A 23,325-nucleotide genomic window follows, 5' to 3' on the forward strand; every position below is an offset into this window, starting at 1 on the left:
GTCTGTTAATGGCTAAGCATCTAGGCTTAGCCATTTCTTTTAAAAATTCATATCATATCAAAGTGGAAACGATAATTTATTAGATGTCTAATTGATTCATCTTTTTCCAGTAATTTGAAAGCAGGGTTAGGGAACGCTTAGCAGTCTCTTCAGCTCTGAAAACTGAATGGCAAAGGGCTATTCACTCACTGGTTGCTAGGAACTAAACAAATTAGACTGAAGAGTTTTTTTTTTAAGATTGTAATGTAGACTATGGTTAATAAACACAATGCTATTCAAGGGAGTGATTCTGAATCCCTTCTAAGTTGTGCTGAGTAGTTGCTGTACTATGATTTGTGAGTTCTCTATCAGACCAAGATTCAAAAGCAAGTCATTTATTAATGAAATTACTTCAGGAGAAAAACATAAGGTCCTAGGATTGGTAGAATAGAGAAGAGTATCTGAGTAATGGATCTAAGTAATGGTAGTATCTCAAGTGCAATCTGAGTCTAAGGATCTAGCCTAATCTCACAAAGGACTCTGGAGCTTGAACTATGTCCCCGAGCTTTGTCCATTTGATGGAGCTGAGCCATTGCAAACTCATACCAGATAGACATTGACTATAGATAACCTCAGGTGGGATTTCTAAACTTAATAAGATACGGAATACCCAGGTAAATTTGAATTTGAAATATACAATTTTTAAGATTGTTTTTTTTTGTCGGTCGTGGGGCTTAAACTCTGGGCCTGGGTGCTGTCCCTGTGCTCTTCAGCTCAAGGTGAGCGCTCTACCACTTGAGCCACAGCACCACTTCCACAACTTTTAAATATATTTTTTTCATCTATTTGGAACATCCTAATTCTTAACATTTTGGGGGAGAGGTCCAGTTGTGGGGCCTGAACTCTGGGCCTAGGTGCTGTCCCTCAGCTCTTCAGATCAAGGCTAGCACTCTACCACTTGAGCCACAGTGCCACTTCCGGCTTTTTTCTTTTTGCTTATGTGGTGCTGAGGAATTGAACCCAGGGCCTCATGCATGCAAGGCAAGCACTCTATCACTGAGCCACTTTCCCAGCCCCTTTAAAATTTTTTGATTATCTAAAATTCAAATTTAGCAAGGAGTTCTGTGTTTTAGTTAACTACTCTACAATATGAGTGAAAGGTTAAACAAAATCCAAGTCATATGTACACCTCTATCTCCCTGGCCAGAGGATGAATTGCTGGAAGTGACAAGGAACCATTAGAAACCATGCAGAGCTGTCGTTCTCTCCTGGAAATATGGTATTTTTATACCTTTCCTCATATATATTATTTGTGGAAAGTGAGTTATTAAATGATGCATCTGTTTTGTTTCATGCAAAGTAAAATTAATTTTGTCCTGAATGCAATTTCCACTGCCATCTTTGCAGCATCCTCTCAGTGGCCATGGGAAGAGAACGAGGTGGGAATATTCAAGCTTGACCAGATCCTCAAAGTTAACTCTGCTTTGTCTTGATTATTAGATAAAGTACTGTAATGCTCATAGAAAACTTCTTACCAGACTTTAAAAATTGTCCACATGCTTTCTTTCTCAGTTGTCGTGTTGGAGCATGAAATTGGAAGAATACATAAATGAATAAGCATTCCTATGTTCCAAAAATGTTTTATTTCTATACATTGAAATTTGGATTACATCTAATGTTCATATTACAGAACATTATTCTTTTTTCAATTATTAAAAAATCCAAAACTACTCTAACTTACTAGCCATACAGAAATATTTGGTGGCCAAATTTATTCCATAAGCCATAGTTTGCTAACCCATACAACGTATTTACTCCCTATACAGAAAGTATCTTTCCATTTATCACAGTGTGAACCATGAGAACAGCTCAGCTGTCTTCATGTGAGCACTAGGCTGAATGAAAAACATCATGGGACAAAGGAAGGGGACAGTGCAGGTGGACAGATGTCTGAAATCAATGACCTTGTAGCACAGTTAATCCAATGTTTTCTAACCTTAGGTACATATTGGAATAACCTGGCGAGTTTTAAGACGTGCTGATGCCTAGATCCCATGCTCACAATTCAGTGTGATTAGTGTAGGGTATGGTTTGGCTATGGGGATTTTTGACGGCTTTGTAGGTGTCTCTAATGTGCAGCCAAAGTTGAGGACCACTCATCTCACATACGGCAGTTGACAAAGGCAGCATCTGGAATCACCAAAGACCAGGAATTACAGCTACATTCAATGTTTTCCCCTTTTCTTTCTCATCCTTGGTATTTATTTCCCATTTAGCATTCTCATCTGACATTCTTTCCTACCTACTAATATTAGAATACAAATAACTAAAGTTAGAAAATTTCATATACTTCAGAAGAAATATTGAGTCTATGTTACACAATATTGGATCTGTGTTGGTGTTAGTGGGTGTTAGTGTTTCCCATGTTAATATTGCCTTTTGAGAGTGCTCATTTAACCAGCAGCATAGGCTCAACATTGTCAACCACTTTGGAAATGCTTCATCCTGGAAAATTATTTCCTCACTATGACACCTTGGAGGCCATTGTGTAAACCAGAAAGGCAGCTCATTAAATTATATTCTCCACCCTGTTATCTATCCTTGGATCCTCTATGTAGGAAATAGATACATCTGAGAAGCCATCATCAAGATTTGGGAGTAGCATGGGATTACAGGCAACAAAACAGAAGGCTTTGGAAAGTATATTTCATGAGCTAAAGTAAATGAGATATATTTCCTAACTAACTTAGAAAATGTGTTTTTCAGTAACCTAGAATAGCCAAGTGCCCCTAACAATGACATATCACTACACTTGGCTCCTATTAAGATGAGGTAAATGTGTCTCCATCTTGCCAGTTTTCCTTGCCTACACTTTAGCTTACAGGTTTATTGGCTCTGATTTCTAACACTTCTTATTTAAATCACAGCAACATATTTGAATTAAAAAATAGCTCTTTCTTAATTAGCCTTAAACGTTTCTACTTTAATTTAGACGAGAAACCTTTTGTTTCAGCTTCCTATTTAAGTGGCAAAAGCTCATGTGTTTTATGTCATATTTCATATAACATCTAAAAGAGTTGGGACTCAAATATTTATGGTTCTCTGCCTCATTAGACTAAATGTTTTCTTAGTCTAATCAACTGAAAGGAAAATGTTTTTTGAAGAGCTCACAGTAAATGTCAGGGACAAATGGGAAAGTGTATGTCATCTTTGAGATAATGTGGCTGGCAGCAATATTTTCCAGTAGCTGACTTTGACGTAGGATCACAAAAATTATTTCCTTATTACAGGATAGCCTCTTGAATTTATCACCACAATTAATCACTTTCTACCAAAGCTTCCATATATAGTGCTTTTAGTTTCAATAAGGCTAATCCATGATAGGAACTTGGTCAAAACCACCTAGATCTGGGAAGATCTTTAGCTCTGACACAAGAAAAATTGTCCTCATGAATCCCTTTGGTTAGGACTCTTGACTCTTTCCACAAGATTTACCCTTAACCTTTCTATTTTTAATGGAGACTATTTATTTATCTATCTATTTATTTATTTAGCTTCAAACAATGAGGAGAGTTCTGTTTTGTTTTTCTTTTTTATGCAATGCTTGAACTCAAAGCCTTGCACTTGCTCAGCTTACTTGCTTCCCTGGCATTCTACCACTTGAGCCATACTTGCTTTTTTGCTGGTTATTTTTGGAGATAAGACCTCATGGATTTTTCTTCCTGGTCTGGCTTTCAATGGTGGTCCTCTGAATGTCAGTCTTCTGAGGAATAAGAATATAGGCATAAGCCGCCAGCACCTCTCTTAGAGAGAGCTTTTTGAAGACGATTGTTCTGAAAGTAGAAAGTGTATGGTCAGAACATAGTATCACTGAGCACATCTCTAAGTTCCTTCTAAGTAAAACACTGCAGTGAACAGAAACACTTGGAAAAGTGTGAATTTGGCTAACTACCCAGCTACTATCGTGACAGAAGCAGGAGGATGACAAATTCTATGCCAGCCTTGGCTACAGAGATAGACTCTGTCTTTAAAAAGTAATCCCTAACTTTTTTCAACTGTTGAAATGTGTCATTTGATAGGAGGGATCAGACATTTAGAATTCTAAATTATATCAATCTCCTTAATCAGAAAATTGGGTTGTTGTCAGAATCAACAAATAAAATCATAAGCTCCTCCTGAACTGAGTTCATAGCACTGTAAATTGGAGAGCTAGTTCTATAAAGAGGGGGTCATAGACCATCATAAGCATGCTGCCCAGAAAAAAATTCAAAATTCTCTTAATCAAATCCCCAAAACTGCATTTCCTGCTCTCTGCTCCTTTATCTTCCTCTTGCTAACTCATTCTGATAATAAATTCTTGTTTAAAAGAACTTGATCTTAGTGAAATAATGAATGAGCTTTGTGGGAGACTAGAATAGGCACGACCTTTGGTTGGATAGACAAGTCTGTTTTTATTCTGAATTTTTGTCACACACATACTGTGTGACAACAAAGTGTGTCAAACTCTTCTCTTAAATTTTAGTTTGTCAAAACTTTACATTGGCTTAGGAAGCTGCACCTAATGAGAAAATTGTGATCACGTGAAAGGCAGGAATTACTCTTTTCCTTCTAGCATTATTAAATAGAAATGAATCCTTTTAGCAAATATGAATGTTATTCAAGCCAATTTACCAAATGTCATTATTTTCACAGCACATTTATTAAGTATGCACTATGAGTCATAAACTAAAACCACAAAGAAATAAAATGTAATTTCCAATCTTTGATTAAGCATATGCTAAATTACTTCTTGAGGAATATATTGGAGATATCCTGGTAAATATGACACATAGTCTGTTCCCAGGCAGTTCAAAGTTGAAAGATACCAAGGACTGTACATTCGAACACCAAATGAGACATTCTATTGTCAAATACTATAGAATGGCTTGGCCAGATAGTAAGCAAATGAGAACTAGGTAGAACAGAGGTGGCAAGAGGAAATGAACTGAGAGAATAAGCAGGGCCGTGGAATGGCTGAGAGTATGGTTTTTTATTTTGCTTTGTTTTGCCTTTTGGTCAGTCATGGGGCCTGAACTCTGGGCCTGGGTGCTGTCCCTCAGCTCTTCAGCTCAAGGCTAGCGCTCTACCACTTGAGCCATAGCACCACTTCCGGCTTTTTCAACTTACGTGGTGCTGAGGAATTGAATCCAGGGCTTCATACATGCAATGCAAGCACTCTACCACTGAGCCACCTTCCCAGCACTGAGAGTATGCTTTGAGGATTGGGAAATAAAGTTGGAAAGGTAGGGTGAAGTTCATTGCCAAGTACCCTAGAGTCTGGCAAATGGAGTAAACCTAACAAGGCCTGAAAGTCTTTGAAGAGTGTGACGTTATTCTGAATAGTTCCAGAGTGACTCTTGTTAACTTAGTGTTATTAACATGTCCTCACCATTTTCAAGTCAGAATTTCTCTGCCTGTGTCTTTGTCACTCTGTTTCCTTATTAAAGCCTGAATTAATGTTCTTTTCCTTTAGGGGAAGCACTGCTTCATCAGATCTCATTGATCAGGAGACTGGACCTGGGATCCCAAAAAGCTTCCGGAGCAATGGTGTAGTCTTGGTCACTCAGAGATCACCAGCCCCAAGTACACGCAGCACTTCTTCAGTCAGCAGTAGAGTAAGTTGACAGATGTAAAGAGACATCCAGCCAGCCTCTGTAACATGACTTCATCCCCCAAACCAAGACTGGGTTTGAGTTCAGAGCATTTCAGAGCATACTGTTTATGCTGTTCAGTGATAAAAATCTTCTTCATTAAACCAAGTCTCCTGCATCTCTATCTTTAAGCCACAAATCCAAAGTGAAAAGAAACAGAAAAGACAAGGCTTACAGTTGGCATTGTATGAGAGGGACTTAAATGGCTATATGCTTTAAACCAATATAAGGAATTTATAGGAGGTTCTGAATGCGAACTTCCATGTTACTTCTCAGAAAACATATTCATACATTAACCATACTAAAATTTTTCCAAGGTGTTGTGAATCTGGGAAAGTAGAATATAACAAACTCTTTAGACTTTTCTGTACATTTGTTAAAATAGTATATCAATGTATAAATGAAAGTTTAAATTGCATATTAAATCTAATAAATTATATTTTTAAAGGAGAAGGTGGAAAAAAAACATTTGGCAGAAATACTTCATTTTTGTTAAATACTCTTTTGGAAGTTGTTAGATTGAATTAGCCTCTACTAGATTTTTAAAATTTTTTTATTTTTTATTGTTATTACAAAGATGATATACCCAGGGGTTACAGTTACATAAATCAGGTAATGAGTACATTTATTCTTGGATAATGTCAATCTTTCCTTCGCTTTCTTCCAGTTTTTCCCCTCCCATCCCACCCACAAATTATATAGTTCATTTGCAGATTCTTTATTAATCAATAAAGTAACTATGTTTCTAGGATCTATATTTAGGAACTAGGAAGGGGACAATGGTGAAAAGGGTGACTATGATCAAGATACATTGTATACATGACAGGTTCATACATGTTAAGTTAAAAGTCCCTTGCATAATTACTTGAAGATAATTTTTTAAAATCTTTATGTATCAACCACAGTTCTTCAATTCAATCAGTATTTGTTGAGGTCCTACTAGTATTTGTTGAGGTCTAGACCAAGCAAATACTTCAAGAAAATGAAAGAATTGCCCATGCAGATGTCTGGGGCAAAGTATCATCTCTATGATACTGATTCCACAAATAGACAACCTCTAACTTGAAAAGTCAGTGTCCTATTCAGCCAGTTTCTAAAACATTTCCTAAATCTTTTAACCTGTATTTGAAACTGAAAAGACATTTGGTTCTGGTTTTAAAATGTCCCAGAGACATGTCCCCTAGAACAGCACTTGTCTCTGCCATGAAAATTGTACATGACCCGTATAGAATAAAATCAGCCACAAATGATCATTTGTAATAATATAGCTTTTTAGTCCATTATACAATAGCCAAACCAAACAGGTCCAATTTACATTTAAATTGTCTTTAAAGGGGCAAAAGTTCCATATGCCAAGCAAAAGACTGGGCGTTAGAACAGGGAGATGGCAGTGAAGGTAGTAAGCAGTTAGATTCTGTAGATACATATATGTGTGTATGTATGTGTGTGTGTTTGTGTGTTGTGTGTGTGCATATTGTCAGTCATGGGGCTTGAACTCTGGGCCTGGGCGCTGTCCCTCAGCCCTTCAGCTCAAGACTAGAGCTCTACCACTTGAGCCACAGCGCCACTTCTGGCTTTTCCTGATTATGTGGTGCTGAGGAACCGAACCCAGGGCCTCATGCTTGCAAGGCAAGCACTCTACCACTAAGCCAACTTCCCAGCCCTTCTGTAGATATTTTAAGGGAAAAAAGACATTCCAACAGATCTAATGTTAATATGATATTTATTCAAACACTTAGTCTAGAACGTAATTGCTAAGCTAAAAGGCATATTTTTAAATGTCGCAAATACGTATGCTAAGCTCAGCAAGCAGACTGTGTTCAGTAGTCAGAAAAGCACATAGACAGTTGATGGTTATGCTCACTTTTTTGGCAACCTAACAAGAAATGATATTCAACATATTTAGCAGTGTGTAAGGAAGGGGCACAGAGCAATCAGAACCGATACTGGCACAAGGATAGGCAGTATATTGAGAACCCTTCTATGCTATTCAGTTATGCAGATTGAGTGGAGGCTCCCATCCAATGAGGAAGGAAAGACGGGCTGGGTAGTTCAGTTTATCAACAGATATAAAAGTCCATAAAAACACTATGTCAAGGAAGAACAGCTGACTCTCTCAAATAACCCAAAAAATTGTTCAAAGCAAGGATTGTCCTCAAAGCAAGGATTATTTTTCAGGTACTGTCTGAGAGGATAGGGGAGAAAAATCACCTTGTCAACAGAAACTGCCTTCAACGAAGTTGGGTACATTGCCTATAAATACTGCCAATGTTGATCTCATGTTTTCCTTATGGGTTAGACTAAGGTAATTTTTCTAAGGAAAGAGGAAAAGAAACATCTTATGTTAAAAATAAGACTGCACAGTGGTTTACAAAACACATTTGCTCCTTCATAACAAAGAGAATGAGGACCTACAGTTAATAGTCGAAGTCACAATTTCTCCTTTTCTCCAATTTCTTGGCATATCTTTGCTTCAATATTCTTTTCTGCTTTAGGAATATTTTTCAACTTCATAAACTTTCAGGACAAGAATGCCTCTCACCTGTCCTCTACTGTGATGTAACTTGCTCATTTTAGGCTTCATATATAGAAGCTCAATGGCATGCATTCCATGTTAATGACTCTACAATATCAATTGTTCTACTCTTATTCTATATTAACAGTAGCGCTAGATCACCTGTGTGAAAATTTACCATCATCATAATTGCCAATAAGAAGTTGGTTTTGCTTCATTAGAGGATGCCATGTATGAAGAAATTTTTGAAGAACTGCTAAAAACTGACCTAAACTCATTTAGCCATTTAACCTCTGTCATATTCTGTTGATAAACCCATGGCAAGTAGAAGACTTGGGAGCTATATAACTTCTGCTACAAGGTCTTATGTGTTGGAAAGTAATGAAGAAGTAAAAACAAGCTGCTGAAACTAAACTGATTAGCATGCTAAGCAAGTCAGAGCCACAGCTCTCTGGAATGAGTTTATTAAAGTATACTTGAATGTGTAAGGTGAAGGCAACAAGGAAGGCATTCCACACTGTAGGACTTTGAAGGGCACATTTTGGACTATTTATAAGGTCTATTTCAGGTTTGATCATTGTCATGCCATGATGGGATCTACATAGACATTGAACTTCAGCCTATTTCTCAAATAGTCCACATTTTTAAAATATTAAAGCAAGTTGCGTATTGATGCAGCAGTCAAATCCCCATAGACCTGGCAATGGTTGGGACCATTTTGCTTTATCATAGGTTACAATGAAAACTAGACTCAGACTGAATTCTGCTACAGACAGCACTTATTTTGAAGCAGGCAACCTCTCCCACCCCCATCAGCTACTTCTGTAAGCTGACAAAGTCCTTACTCTAGAAGTGGAAAGACATGGAGATATCATATTAAATTAAATAAGCCAGATCCAAAGAAACATAGGCTCCATGGTTTCCCTTATTTGCAATAATTAGGATAGTCCTAGCAGAGGATCACAATAGCTCAATAGCTATGTACATATGACCATACAAAATGATGCTAATCCAAATGAACTCCAAGATATGAAAGCAAGAAAATAAAGGTTTCTAATGGCACCAAATTGAAGACCAAGCGTCTAATATATGGGTCTTTGGGGAACATTACAGAGCAAGTAGCAGGGTAGCAAAGTAGATATTCAGAGACGAAATGTAAGACCAGATTTGTAAGGCCACATGCTAATCAAACAGTGTAAAGCTCACCAGATTACTTAAACATAGTGTGTCTTCCAAGACTGGAGATACCTGTACCATTTCTTTTTCTACTTTTGAATTAGTGTACATTTTTTAATATAGGAGGGTTTCGTTGTGGTATTTCCATTCATACACATAGTGAGTGTACTTAAACACATTTATCACTTCCACCCTGTCCCAATCCTCCTCTTGTTTCCACCTTTTCAAACAGCATTTGGTAGATTTCATTATGCTATTGTGAAATCACACACACACACACACACACACACACACACACACACACACACGCAGCATCCTTCAATCTTCTTTACTCCTCAATAATCCCTATTATTTCATTCCCTCTCCCCCTGGTCCCTTCTTGCTAACTATATATTACAATGCTAATTTTGCAAATGAAAAACATATTCAAGTGCCTTTGTGCAAAATAGAAAACATTTTGGAATAACTGTATTGATAGTAAGTTTTGGAGTTCTATGGGCTGCTGATGAGGTTCCTTTAAATAGCAGTTCATTCCTCCTAAAAAGTAATACACATCAGTTTATGTATACTGAGTAGATTTATATGGAAGGATTTTAAGGTAAATTCATCAATATAATCTTCCTTTCTTCTTTTGTACTCTCGGTGAAGGAACATGGTTTTGAAAATTCCATGGGTTTGGCTGCGTTTGAAAGCACCTCTGAAAACCTCACAAAGAGCCACCGCAGAAATACTTCGGGCACACCTTCCATAGCAGTGTCTGGGGCCTCTGTTTGCTCAGGTGATCATTTACAGCATGACTGCTCTGTTGTCATAAATGATGGAATCAGATGGAATTGACTATTCTCTATGGTATTATTGTTATATGCCTCAAAAGAATAATCATCCACTTTTTGTAGCATTGGATTTGAACTCAGGTCCACATACTTGTTAGGCTGACACTTGCCACTTGAAACATGCCTTCAGCCTTGATTTTTATTGGTTATTTTGGAAATAGAGTCTATCTGAGATGGCCTCAAACTTCAGTCCTTCCACTCCACACCTCTGGAGTGGCTATAACTATAGTTGTGAGCCAACAGAGTCTGGATCAATTATTTTTATTTTTTTAAGGGGGGGTATCAAGGTTTGAGGTCAGAGACCTGTGAATACTGAGCTTTCTTGCTTAATTCATGCTATTGCATTCACGAAATATCCATTTACTGAGTGTATACTCTTGCCAGGCATCATTGACAATTTTTAGGGCTCTGTAAGGAATTTAAATGGCTCTAGGATATGTTTGATACGATAGATAAAATTACTTGACCAGAGTTTGAGAAAAATAGTTCAACTGATTTGATGGCCAGAAGGTCTCTCTGTCCACATGGCAAAGTTATTTCATGGTTTAAATGAGTTATTCACAAATAACATTGAGGTATTAATCATAACCTTTTCCATTTAACATACGACACATTCATATATTTTATTTTGTTATCACAACAATCTCGTGAGCCAAATATTTATGTAACAATATCATTACCTATGAATAAGGAAACTATTTAGAGGAATGCTCATAATTATCAAGTTTGTATCCCATATGTAGAACTAAATTCATGAAATTCTCAACATTAAAATTTTACTGTTTCTTAGTGATCATATATTCATAAAGCCTAGGGCTAGATTCCAGGTTATAGCTTAGGTAAAGTTAGGAAATCTCTCTCAGACAGATCCAAAATGGTTGTGTGCGTGTGTGTGTATGTGTGTGTGTGTGTGTGAGTGTGTAAGAGAGAGAGAGAGGGAGAGAGAAGGAGAGAGAGAGAAGGAGAGGAGAGGGAGAAGTATGTGTGTGCATGCACATGCACATGCACAAGTGTGCATATGTGAGGTTCTGTGTACCAGTCTTCTAAATCTGTGTGATCACTTTTATCAAGACAACTAAAAATTAAAATTGTAAGTTAGCCTAGAAAAGTGAAAAGTTGCAAGCTAGCTTAGACAGATCCTATCTCTGGAGTACATACTCTCTCTGGAACTATGCTAAGCATTTCTATATTATTTTATTTTTCATTTTAAACTTAACCATTTGATCACCTTCTCCCATTTTTCTCATCTATAAAACCACTCTATGTACCACAGCATGATTTTGGTTAGGAAATATTCTGTGAAAATTATCCTGACTTGATGAGCTGTCCACAGTACTACTGAGAAATGCAGTATTCTTTAACTGATAATTTTAAAACCAAAAGCAAGATGTTTTATTCATGAAAGAATGTTCTAGTGCCTAAAGAAGCTTCCTCTCAACTCTTTACTCCCATTTTACGTGAAAGGAACGTGCTCTACCGTTTAAAAGTTGAATTTTAGAATTGTTTAACTTGCATTTTATGTCAGATGTGAAAGCAATGAATTGAAGACTGAATCTATAAGAGGTTTTTTTTTAAGTCTAGACATAAAGCAGAAGCCTTAAAGATTAAGGCTTAGCATTTTATAGTAGAGCACTTAAACTCCTGTGATCAAATGTTAGTGCTTAATCCAAGGCAGTTTCAAAAATGCTATAAAAAAGGAAGTTAACATAAACAGTATGAAGTTATTGGCCCTCGCTGTCACTTCTATGACACTATCTGTACTCTATCCCTAAACAAAACTGGCATAAAAATGAAACATTTGCAAGGAGAAAGAGAAATGGGAACTTCTAACAAGATAAGCTGATTCACATTTATCTTTTGCTTTTCCTCCCTCCAGACCAGAGTCGATCTGAGTTAGATTTGAGTGGGTCTTTTACAGAAGACTTAGAAGATACAGAAAGTGTAAGAAGCAGATCTGTCCCTGGAACTTTAGACAATGATTTGGTAAGTTTGATCTGGAAGGGAGTCCCATGGTCAGGAAGAAAGTCCCATGGTCAGGAACTGCTCCAAGCAGTTCCACTTTTAGATGATGATGAGTTGAGAGGAAAGTAAGAATGTACAATATCTATTCTTGGTAGTATTCAAAGTCAGCATATACAAGTGAATGAAAGAATTACTTAGAAAAAGTAAATCATTTCTAAGAAAACAACAATCAGAGCCAGGCCCATTAAATGCACCTATAGTTCTAACTACTCAAGAGGCAGAGGCAGTAGGATCACTGAGATCATTCAGAAGGCCCTGAATTGAAGCCCCAGTACTACCAGGATAGATAGATAGATAGATAGATAGATAGATAGATAGATAGAAAGATAGATAGATAGAGGCAGGCAGTGGCAATCCTAGCTACTCAGGAGGCTGAGATCTAAGGATCACTGTTCAAAGCTACATTGGGCAGGAAAGTCCATTACACTTATATCTCAAATTAATCACCAAAAAGTTGTAAGTACAGCTGTAGCTCAAGTGGTATAGCACTAGTCTTGAGCAAAAAAGCACAGGCACAGCTCCCAGGTCCTGAGTTCAAGCCTCAGGATCAGCAAAAATATAAGAAAATAATTACTTAATTTTAAAAAATGTAAGAAAATAGCAAATAAATAAATAAATTTAACACACAGCTCCATTGAAATAGGATTGAATATTCACTAGCTAGAGGTTTGTTTAAGCACAATCTTTCATAGTTATGAACTGACTATAAAACTCTTCGTGGCTGGGAATATAGCTTAGTAGTAGAGTGCTTGCCTAGCATGCATGAAGACCTGGCAGTTCCTCAGTACCACATAAACAGAAAAAGTGGTGCTGTGGCTCAAATGGTAGAGTGCTAGCTTTGAGCAAGAGAAGCTCAAGAGATCACAATATCTCAATAGCTATATACATATGACCATATAAGATGATGTTAAGCAAACCGAACTCCCAGATATGGACACAAGAGGTTTTTCTTTGTTGTGGTTGTTGTTTTGAATGTACTGTGTGAAGTTATTTGTTTTTACTTTCATTCTTGTATTTTTCCTATGTTTTATCCCTTGTTGCCACTGTATTTGATTTTGGCACCCTATATTGTATATACATTTATCTGAATTAGGGAAAGGAAGGGGAACAATAAAAATGGTGAGACAGAGGATGAAGGGTGAACCAACAACGATACTCACAAGACAATGTTGAAAACGAACTTTACAACTTAGGAGCACTTCAGGGGAGGAAGAGAGGGAGAAAAACTAGGGAGGGGGTAACAATGTTTAACAAGTAATGTACTCACTACCTTATGTATGTAACTGTAACCTCTCTGTACATCACCTTGACAATAAAATTAAATTTTAAAAAAAAGAGGAGCTCAGCGACAGTGTCCAGGACCTGAGTTCTGTCCCCAGGACTGGCAAAAATAAATAAACAAACAAAAACTTCATGCAGAAATGTGGTTTATTAACAAAAAGGTTAAAAACAACTAAAAACTAAGTAGAGACCTAAGCATCCATACACATTTGCTAAACAAATAAAGCTTGAAGAGAAGTACTGGACGAAAAGGAATGGACTCATTACCAGACTCATGTAATTGTAATTCCTCTGTATATCACCTTTGTAATAACAGTAAGTAAATTAATTTTTTAAAGAGAAGCATGTAGCTTCATGCTGATGGCTCATGCCTATAAATCTAGCTACTCAGGAGACTGAGATTTGAGGATTACTGTTCAAACCCAGCTCTGGCAGGAAAGTCCATGAGACCCTTTAACTACTAAAAAGCCTAAAGTGGACTGTGGTTCAAGTGATAGAATACTAGCCTTGAACAAAAAGGTTCAGAAACAGTGTCCAAACCTTGATTTCAACCTCGCCCCCCCACACACACACACAAAGAAGCATACAAAAAAAAGCAACAATAGTGACCTTCAGAGAAAAAATAATCAGAATTTGGAACTGCTGTAATATATGAGGACAAATATTGGTTTTGTGAGATCAATAATATTGACAAATCTTCAGCTACTCAGAATTTCTCAACCTTGACACTTTTGACACTTTGAGCCATATAATTTGTTGTTGTGGCAAGGGTGTCTATCCCGTATACTACAGGATACTTGGAAGTAACTAAGGCTAAGGCCAGCCTTTTTTCACTAATTCTTAGCCAGTCATGACCTTCAAAAATATCTCCAGGTAACCTTGGAAGATAAAACCACTCCTAGTCAAGATAAATATAAATCACCCCTATTCAAGATAAATATAAAGTGATATAAATTATCAGAACTAGGAATACGTAAAGGAGTGCCATTACCAATATAAAAAAAATGAAATGGCTTTAAGGTGATTCTATGAACAACTATATGCACTCACAGTTGGCAACTTAGATAAAATAAACACAAATTACCAAAACTGACTCAAAAATTAAACCCAGTCTGAATAGCTCTATAATGAATAAACTTAAAATCTTATTTAAATCTTCCCTGTTTAGAAAAAAATAACAAATCAGTGGGGACACCTGTGACTCATGTAATCTCAGTTACTCAAGAAGCTGAAATCTGAGAATCTTGCTTTCAAGCCAGCCCAGGCAGACAAATCCAAGAAATTCTCCAACTAACCAGAAAAAAAATCTGGAAGTGGAGGTATAGTTCAATTCAAAGCGCCAACATTGAGAGAAAAAGCAAAGCAAGAGCATAAGGCACTGAGTTCATGCCCCAGTAGTGGCACGTACATGTGCGCGTGCGCACACACACACACACACACACACACACACACACACACATTCACATCACAAATCTAGTTTTACAGATTTTATTCGCATTATATGTGATTGAAGAATCATCCAAAATGTGGACCAAAATGGTTCAAAAAGCCTCACCTTGCCACATAGAATAATATTCACAGGCAAGAAGTACCACAGAAACTGGAAATGAGGAAGCCTCAATGGTTCCAACTTGAGTCTGTCTTATTTGAATGTGATTTGAACACCAGTGGCTGCCTGAGATTAGCTGAGACTCGGCTACTTGTTTAAAGATAGGTCTGTTATCCATCAAGTTATGTTGTAGTTCACTAGATATGAAGAAACCTTTAGAATACTTAAAAATATGTGTGGAAATAGCTTTAGGCCAAACTTTACACCCATCTATGGAAAAGTCAAGATACAGATACCTTCACCAATGAATTCCATCAAGCAGTTGAAGAAAAATAAATACTAAAAATTTATACCATGGTCAGAAAATTGAGAAGGAAGTATTTACCATTTCATTTTATAAACCAAGTCCAGTAAAAACAACAACAACACAAGTCCAGCAACACTCAAACCAAGTAGAGTGTATGGCAGGGATACAAGTTTGATTTAACATTAACTGGCTACATACCAGTGGCTCATACTTGTAATCCTAGCTACTCAGGAAGCTTAGATCCAGAAAGTTGTGATTCAGAGCTAGCCCAGGCAGAAAAGTCCATCAGATTCTTGTCTCCAAAACCATCAAGGATATAATACCTCCATTTCTGGATTTTTCCTGGCTAATTGGATATAGGAGTTTCTGGAATTTGTCTGAAGTGAGGACCTTGCAATTGCCAGGCAGGAGTTCTGGCACTTGAGCCATATCCCCAGTCATTCTTGCTCTCATTATTTTTTTTAAAAATCTCTCATTTATTTATATGGGGGTCAATCTGAACCATCATCCTCCTACTTTTATGCTAGCAAGCACCTACCATTGCACCCAGATTGTATTGGTAGAATGAGATCTCACAAACTTTTTGCCTGGATTGGCTTCAAATCACCATCTTCTTGATCTCAGCCACCTGGGGAGCTAGGATTATAGGAGTGAGTAACCATTCTCTTGAGTATATTAATATTTATACTTATATATATTTATTTTTATCTTTACGTTATATCTCAAATTGGTGTGGGGGAGAAGTATGTGACAAGGGAAATAACTAACATTTATTAATAATTTTTTAAAGTGAATGATCCATAATAAGAGATTAGTATGATAATTCCTTCTATGTTCATAATTTTGTGTCCCATTTATTAAAAGACAGTGTATAAGTCAGGCACCAGTGGCTCACCCTGTAATCCTTGCTGTTCAGAAGGCTGAGATCTGAGGATTGCTGTTTGAAGCCAATCTAAACAGGAAGTCTGTGTGACTTTTTTCTCCAATTAGCCACCAAAAAGCTGGTAGTGAAGCTGTGGCTCAAGTGGTAGAGTGCTAGCCTTAAGCTGTAAGCTGAAGGAGCTCAAGGACATCACCCAGACCCAGAATTCAGTCCCAGGACTGGCAAAAAAAATAAAGATTTATAAAGACTACTAGTATGCTGGGTAAATAACATATTCAGAAAGAGCAAAATATAAAAATATCAAAAATAGACTGAAACAATAAGTTCCATTTCTCAGAATTGAAACATTTATCTTGTTTCAAAGTGTCAAAGTAACATCTCACATCTAGAAACATAGTAAAATCAAAGACTGTTAAGCACAAGAGCAAATTCTAAAACTTTCTAGAGACAAATTATATGTCATACAAATAAACAAGCATCCCATTTATCAGCTTTCTATGGTAACAGTGTACAAGAAGATGAAGGAGAAAATACTCTCAAAGTATTGAAGGAAAATTATTTTAAATCTAGTCTTTTATACACACAGCGGTCAAAATATTGTTGAAAAATCTTAAGCACATTTCCCAATGTAAGTACCTTGGAAATCTGGGGGAAGAAAAAGAACCTAGGTATGTGTGAGTCCAAATTTCATGTTCTTTCTATAAAGCAAGTACTGTTAGGAAAGAGTCTCAATCTTCCTCCCCAGCCCCTATCTACTCCCTTAATGGTACAATTCAGATTAATTAGAGGGAAAAAGAGAACGATCTAGAGAAAGATCTTAGCTGATTTTTACATATGCATTAAAGAAATTGGTCTTCCAGGTTAAAAAAAAACTTATAGGTAAGAAATAAACCAAACATCTGATTTTTCCTATTTTCTTAGAACTCCTTCGAAGAGATTGAAGAAGGTGTTGATGACAGAGCATCGTCCCAGTTTTCTACAAACACCCACAGTCTGGCAAGTGGCCTATCAACTGTAAGCAGCTGTCTGACACAAACAGAAATGATCTTCTTTCTAATGTCTATTTTCTGTGCATTTCCATAGGAGATATGAGCATTCTTGGGGAAATATGTGATGAGTACACAGCACCTGTAGGTTCCTGATTACCCTGTGCCTCTTTCTAAGGCTCTGATTCCTTTCTTTTCCATGGTTCTCACCCAGATTTTCCCATCTCCTCCTTTTCATTTTATAAAGAAGCAGAAGAGAAGAGTTTGAAGATTCCCAACATCATAAAATAATAAAATGCAAATTGTCCTCATATTATTGATGATTACATGTTGTATATATGTATTGAATTATCAAATTATATGCCCAGAAATATGTACAATTGTGTGATTTTTAAAAATATATCTTCCTGGTTGGGTGCCAGTGGCTCACACTTGTAATCCTCCTGTAACTCAGGAGGTTGAGATCTGAGGATTGTGGTTCAAAACCAGTCTAGGCAGGAAAGTCTGTAAGACTTGATCTCCAGCTAACCACCAAGAAGACAGAAGTAGCTGAAGTGAGATGTAGCTGAAGTGAGAGCACACTAGCCTTGAGCATAAAAGCTCAGAGGCAGCACCCAGGCCCTGCGTGCAAGCCCCAGGACTGGCACATACATAGATAGATACATACATACGTACATATACTTCCTTTCCTAGTTTGGTCCCAGTAAGCTCAAGCCTATAATTAAGTTCTCTGCACATAACTTTTCCTGACAGCATTCTCACAACTCTAACTGCTTTCCACACTGCTGCCAGTCATTTTCCTAAAACTTATCCCCACTGAGGTTTTTCTTCTATTCAGAAATTACCCACAGCTCTCACTGCCTACACAATTAACAGCTTTCTTTTTGAATTACTACATATGTAAAATATGAAGGGTTTTTCATTGTGATATTTCCTGTTATGCTTTGAACAGTATACTTTTAACAAATTTACTCTCTTCACCATGTTCCTGTTACTCTTTCCCCCTTATTCATTCGGTACTTGTTGAGCTTCCATATTCTATGTATGCATACAATATACACATACACATATGTATGGGTATACATATATATGTGTACCCATACATATATATATATACACATTTATAGATGTGTGTATGTGTGTGTGTGTGTGTGTGTGTGTGTGTGTGTGTGTGTGTGTGTGTGTGTGTGAACATCCTTCAATCCTCTTCACTCCTCAGTATTCCCTCATTTGTTCCTCCCTTCTCTTCCTGGTCCCTTTTAGACAGTCCCCCTTTACATTCATGCCCCATTATCTTGACTGTTGTTGTCATCATTTTAGGTCTGTACTCCACAAATGAATGAGAACATTCAATATTTGGCCTTTTGAGTTCTCTCACTCATGATGATCTCTACTTCCATCCATTTCCCTGCAAATGACATAATTATATTTTTCTTTATGATGGAGTAATACTCCATAGTATATGTATAAAATAGTTTCCATGTTCATCCATCAGTTTTGGAGCACCTTGGCTGATTCTACAAGATGGGCTTTGACAAAGGTACCAAAAACATACACTGGAGAAAAGCCAGCCTCTTCAACAAACACTGCTGGAAAAACTGGGTCTATACATGCAGGAGGCTGAAACAAGACCACCACCTCTTACCCTCTAAGCCTGTACAAAAATCAAAACAGATCAAAGACCTTAATATAATACCTGAAACTGTGAAACTGCTACAGGAAAACTTTGAAAGAGATTTCTTGCTTTAATGTTCAAGGTTTTCTTTGAGAGGAAGGCTCTAGGAGCCCTGTGTACTCGTATTTATCTGTGTCTATATGTCTGTTGCTTTGCTTCTCTAACATCTATTGCTCTAATTCCCTTTTTCCTTTTGGTCTTTGGGTGATTTCCTTAAAGAATTCTCAAGCAGGCTCTGACAGGAAGTGGACATACCTAAATGTGCCTGATGCTGATTCAGACACTGTGAGTTTTCAGCCTTTCTTTTTCCACTTTTCTACTATACTTCACAAATCTTGCAGATATGGACATATGATTTAGGTAGGCATTGCATCTACCATTCATCTGTTTCTGAATGCTGTATAGCTAGCCAGAAGTTCTCTTTTGAAAAGGTTAATGAGTTTGTTAGAAGTCAAGTATTTCAGCTCACTACACATGGAAATCAGAGTGCTAGTCAGGAAACACATGATCCAAAAGGATTACCTATCAACAAAAACCTTTTGCATAAACATCTCCATTGTGAGTCACAGACTTGGCTTGGTTAAGAGCAAAATGTTTGGTTAATAGTAAACTTTCCATAGCTGCCTTCAATTTTCCAAAGCCTCATTTTTCTGTGGGTTCTTATATATTCTTCTATCCTTGGGGTCCCCTTGCTTATAGAGGGCCTACTCAATGATGTAGCTACAAAAGAATGTAGTGAAGACACGACTTAGTCACTTAATGAGGTAGTGAGATGTGATTAGGAGGGCTTCTAACTAGAAACCTGGGACTAACAACTTATGTCTAGACATTCCCAATGATTTCTATAAGCCAGAGTTTTCTTTGGTGTATTGTAAGGGGTTGGTTCTTAGTACTCAAAGCTTCGTTCATAGACCACCTGAGATAGAGATTTCAAACTTTTCTCAGGGTACAGAGCCCCTTGAGTCTCTGTAATTCTTTCATGGTGTTCTAAGGCCCAAAATAACAATTGACTAGTCAATTATTAAGCCATTAGGTGTAAACAACATAATAATAATAACTATTTGTATCCTAATCACTTAATATAGCCATTTGAAAAAGAATGCAGGTAGATTGAAAAAAATGCATTGAATTCTTTAATAGCCTCGATTACTTACTAATAGGACATATATGCTATTGAATAATATAGTTTCTCAAATCTTAGAACCTAGTTGGATATCATCACTTTCATTCTCTGTTGTATATTGACTTTCTTTTGAGACAGGTTATCACTGTGTAGCCCAGGTGACCTGGAACTCAAAACCCTCCTGCCTCAGTTGCTCAAGTGCTGGGTTTATAGTTTATACCAGCACACCCAGCCTTTACATTGATTTTTATGGAATATTTGCTTTATGTTCTTTTTATTTGTTGCAGAAACTGCCAAAAGCTCCAATTCACACAAATAGAAATTCATTAACAAAAGAACAAAATATTATTTAATGAGGACATTTTGACCATTAAAATAACTCCTACTTAGCTTTTGCATGATATTTGATAGACGTTGCTGTGTTTGTGTTTCCCTTTAAACTTAAAATATTCTGTGGTGCTTCTATAAATTTTCTGTGGAGCTCTGGTCATGCTATTTGGAAACTTTGGATCTAGGTATTGATTGAAAAAACAAAATCTCAGACCCTTCCCTAGAGTTACTCATCAATCAGAAACTTCATTTTTAAATGATCCCCAGGTAATTTATGTGCAATTCAAGTGTGGAAAAACATTGTTAAAAGCCACCTACTAAACATGAAAATTGTGTTGCTTTATTTTAGGAATAAGTAACACCAATTAGGTTACTTACTGGCTCCCTTTGAACGAAATTTCCAATTCATTTTGGAATCCTTAGTTTGCTCTTGCTTATGCCTTAAGCTTCAAAAGATATGAGCCATGTCACCCACCTCCTATTTGTTGAACAACCTCTATTTTAAGCAATGTGAGGGGGGAAATGCCTTTTGCCAAAAATGTTATGCATTGTTTTCACACGCACATAAACACACACACACACACACTCATACACACTCATACATAGTCTTCTTTAAGACTAATGAAACTACTATATCACTAGTGAAATCTTCCCATGATCTTTACAAATATCAGTGGTCTTAGCCAGGTGCTGGTGGCTCAAGCTTGTAATCCTAGCTACTCAGGGTGTTGAGATCTGAGGATCATGGTTTAAAGCCAGCCCAGGCAGGAAAGTCTGTGAAACTCTTAGCCCCAATTAACCACCAGAAAGCTGAAAGTGGAGCTGTGGCTCAAAATGGTAGTGCACTAGCCTTGAGCAAAAATGCTCAGAGAGAGCACTCAACCCCTGAAGTGGTCTTTTGTGAAAGCCATGTTAGTAAGACAGAGAATTTTTGTTTCTAGTGCTACAGAATAATTTTCTTATAATTAATTTAATTAAAAATATATCCCATATACTGAATTCCAGTGACTTATACCTATAAACCTTGCTACTTGGAAGGCTGAAAGTGGAAGGACCATCCATGGTTCGAGGCCAGAATAGACAAAAATGTTTGCAATACACCTTCTCAACCCTAAGCTGGGCCTGGTGGCTCACCTTTATCTTCCTAAGCTACATGGGAAGCAGGGATTAGGAGGACTGTGATTTTAAGTCAGCCCAAGAAAAAAAGTCCACAAAAACTCTATCTCAAGCGTGTGGGCAATTGGATGTGATGGCACACATCTGTAATCCCAGCAATAACATGAAGCCTAAAATAGGCATTGTGGTACAGATATGCACCTGTACAAAAAGCAGGACCATGTCTCAAAAAAAAGTAACAGAAAATGGGGTTGGAGGCTTGGATAGAGTGCCTTCTTATCAGCTGTGAGACTAAGTTCAAATCCCAGTATTGAGAACCAATGTTATTAGTGTCTTGACAAAAGCTTAATTTGTTCTGGCACATTTAAAACTTTGGAATTTTTTATTTCATTGATTCGAGGGAGTATGTCTTTATTATTTAGGGTTACATTTTATGGATCAATATTTCAAAGGATTTCAAAGCCATGGTCTATGTAGCCACACAGTTACTTAGTTTGGGTATCAAAGCAGCTGTGGGATATGATGTTCTTTTTCTTGCCTTTGTTAAAACTACAGCTATGGTTCCTTGTGGGAGTCATGGAAAGAAGCCAGGAGGCTTTTGCTAGTGCAGAATACGAGATGAGTTTTTCTTGGTCTTGACCATTGTATTTTAGACTTTGAAGTAGATTGAACTAATATAAAAGTAGAAAGTGGCAGGGATGGAGAGAAGTGGTATTAGAAACCTTTCATGAGGGGCTGGGAAGGTGGCTCAGTGGTAGAGCGCTTGCCTTATATGCCTGAGGCCCTGGGTTCCATTCCTCAGCACCACATAAGCAAAAAGAAAAAAGCTGGAAGTGGCGCTGTAGCTCAAGTGGTAGAGCGCTAGCCTTGAGCTGAAGAGCTGAGGGACCGCGCCCAGGCCCAGAGTTCAGGCCCCACTACTGACCAAAAAAAAAGAAACCTTTCATGATTATTCATTAAAAGAAATGAATAAACAAAGGGTTTTACAAACCCAATAAGATAAAGCTTTTTCTATCAACAAGTTTCCTGCCTTCTTTACTAATAATACTGGATTGGCTCAAGTTTTATTTGCCACCAACAAAACAGGTCACATACTTTTTCTTCACCTTAGATATTCCTGCTCGTTATAAAGAACAGGAATTATAACTGAACCAAGGTGATGGATTCTATGGAGAAAAAGAAACCTTAGAATAACACTGGAAACCTTCTTTTTACCTTGTTTATTTCAGACCAGCCTTAACAGCATGATGAGTGTTTACAGTGAAACAGGAGACTATGGTAACGTGAAGGTCAGTGGTGAAATCCTTCTCCACATCAGCTACTGCTACAAAACTGGCGGGCTCTACATTTTTGTCAAGAATTGCAGAAATCTGGCCATAGGAGATGAAAAGAAACAGAGGACAGATGCGTAAGCATGAAGCATGTTCCTCAGACTATTTCAAGCACTGTCTGCTTTGTGTGTGCATTTCTTTTTCAGAAGAGCCATAGCATCCCACTCAATTTGGAACATCAGGAATTGACTGTCACTTTCCTCCTATACCACATTTGTAAATGTTCTCTGATATTCTTTGCTATATACAAGTACAACCATTGTACTTTTACAATGGTTGTATCCTTGGTTACCTGATTTGTAAAAGACCATTACTCAACATGATTCCCAACTCACAAAGCTGTAGTTCACACAGATGCAGGGTCTTGAAGTATTGGGCTGCCATGTTGGCACATCAAGGATATACAAGAGTATCATGATGATTTCTGTTCTGGGAAATCTTCCAGATTAAATTGCCAAGTTGTTTTCCAATTGAATAATTCAAAAAGGTGGTTATGAAGCTCTGGAGATTCTAGGCATCAGCTTGGGAG

The 23,325-nt window shown here is 37.3% G+C and overlaps 1 protein-coding gene across 1 annotated transcript in view; it reads left to right on the top strand.

Moving 5' to 3' along the window:
* The window catches only part of Sytl5 (synaptotagmin like 5), a 93,262-nt gene that overhangs the window by 48,841 nt on the left and 21,096 nt on the right, over positions 1–23,325 (top strand). Inside the window, exons 6-11 of the mRNA XM_042702443.1 lie at positions 5,492–5,633; positions 10,009–10,138; positions 12,070–12,176; positions 17,157–17,249; positions 19,116–19,181; positions 22,695–22,873. Coding sequence (XP_042558377.1) covers positions 5,492–5,633; positions 10,009–10,138; positions 12,070–12,176; positions 17,157–17,249; positions 19,116–19,181; positions 22,695–22,873 — 717 coding nt within the window. The remainder of the gene's footprint in view (positions 1–5,491; positions 5,634–10,008; positions 10,139–12,069; positions 12,177–17,156; positions 17,250–19,115; positions 19,182–22,694; positions 22,874–23,325) is intronic.

The sequence above is a fragment of the Dipodomys spectabilis genome, unplaced genomic scaffold (assembly GCF_019054845.1).
Source record: "Dipodomys spectabilis isolate Male_0828 unplaced genomic scaffold, ASM1905484v1 ptg000324l, whole genome shotgun sequence".
Classification (NCBI taxonomy): Eukaryota; Metazoa; Chordata; class Mammalia; order Rodentia; family Heteromyidae; genus Dipodomys; species Dipodomys spectabilis.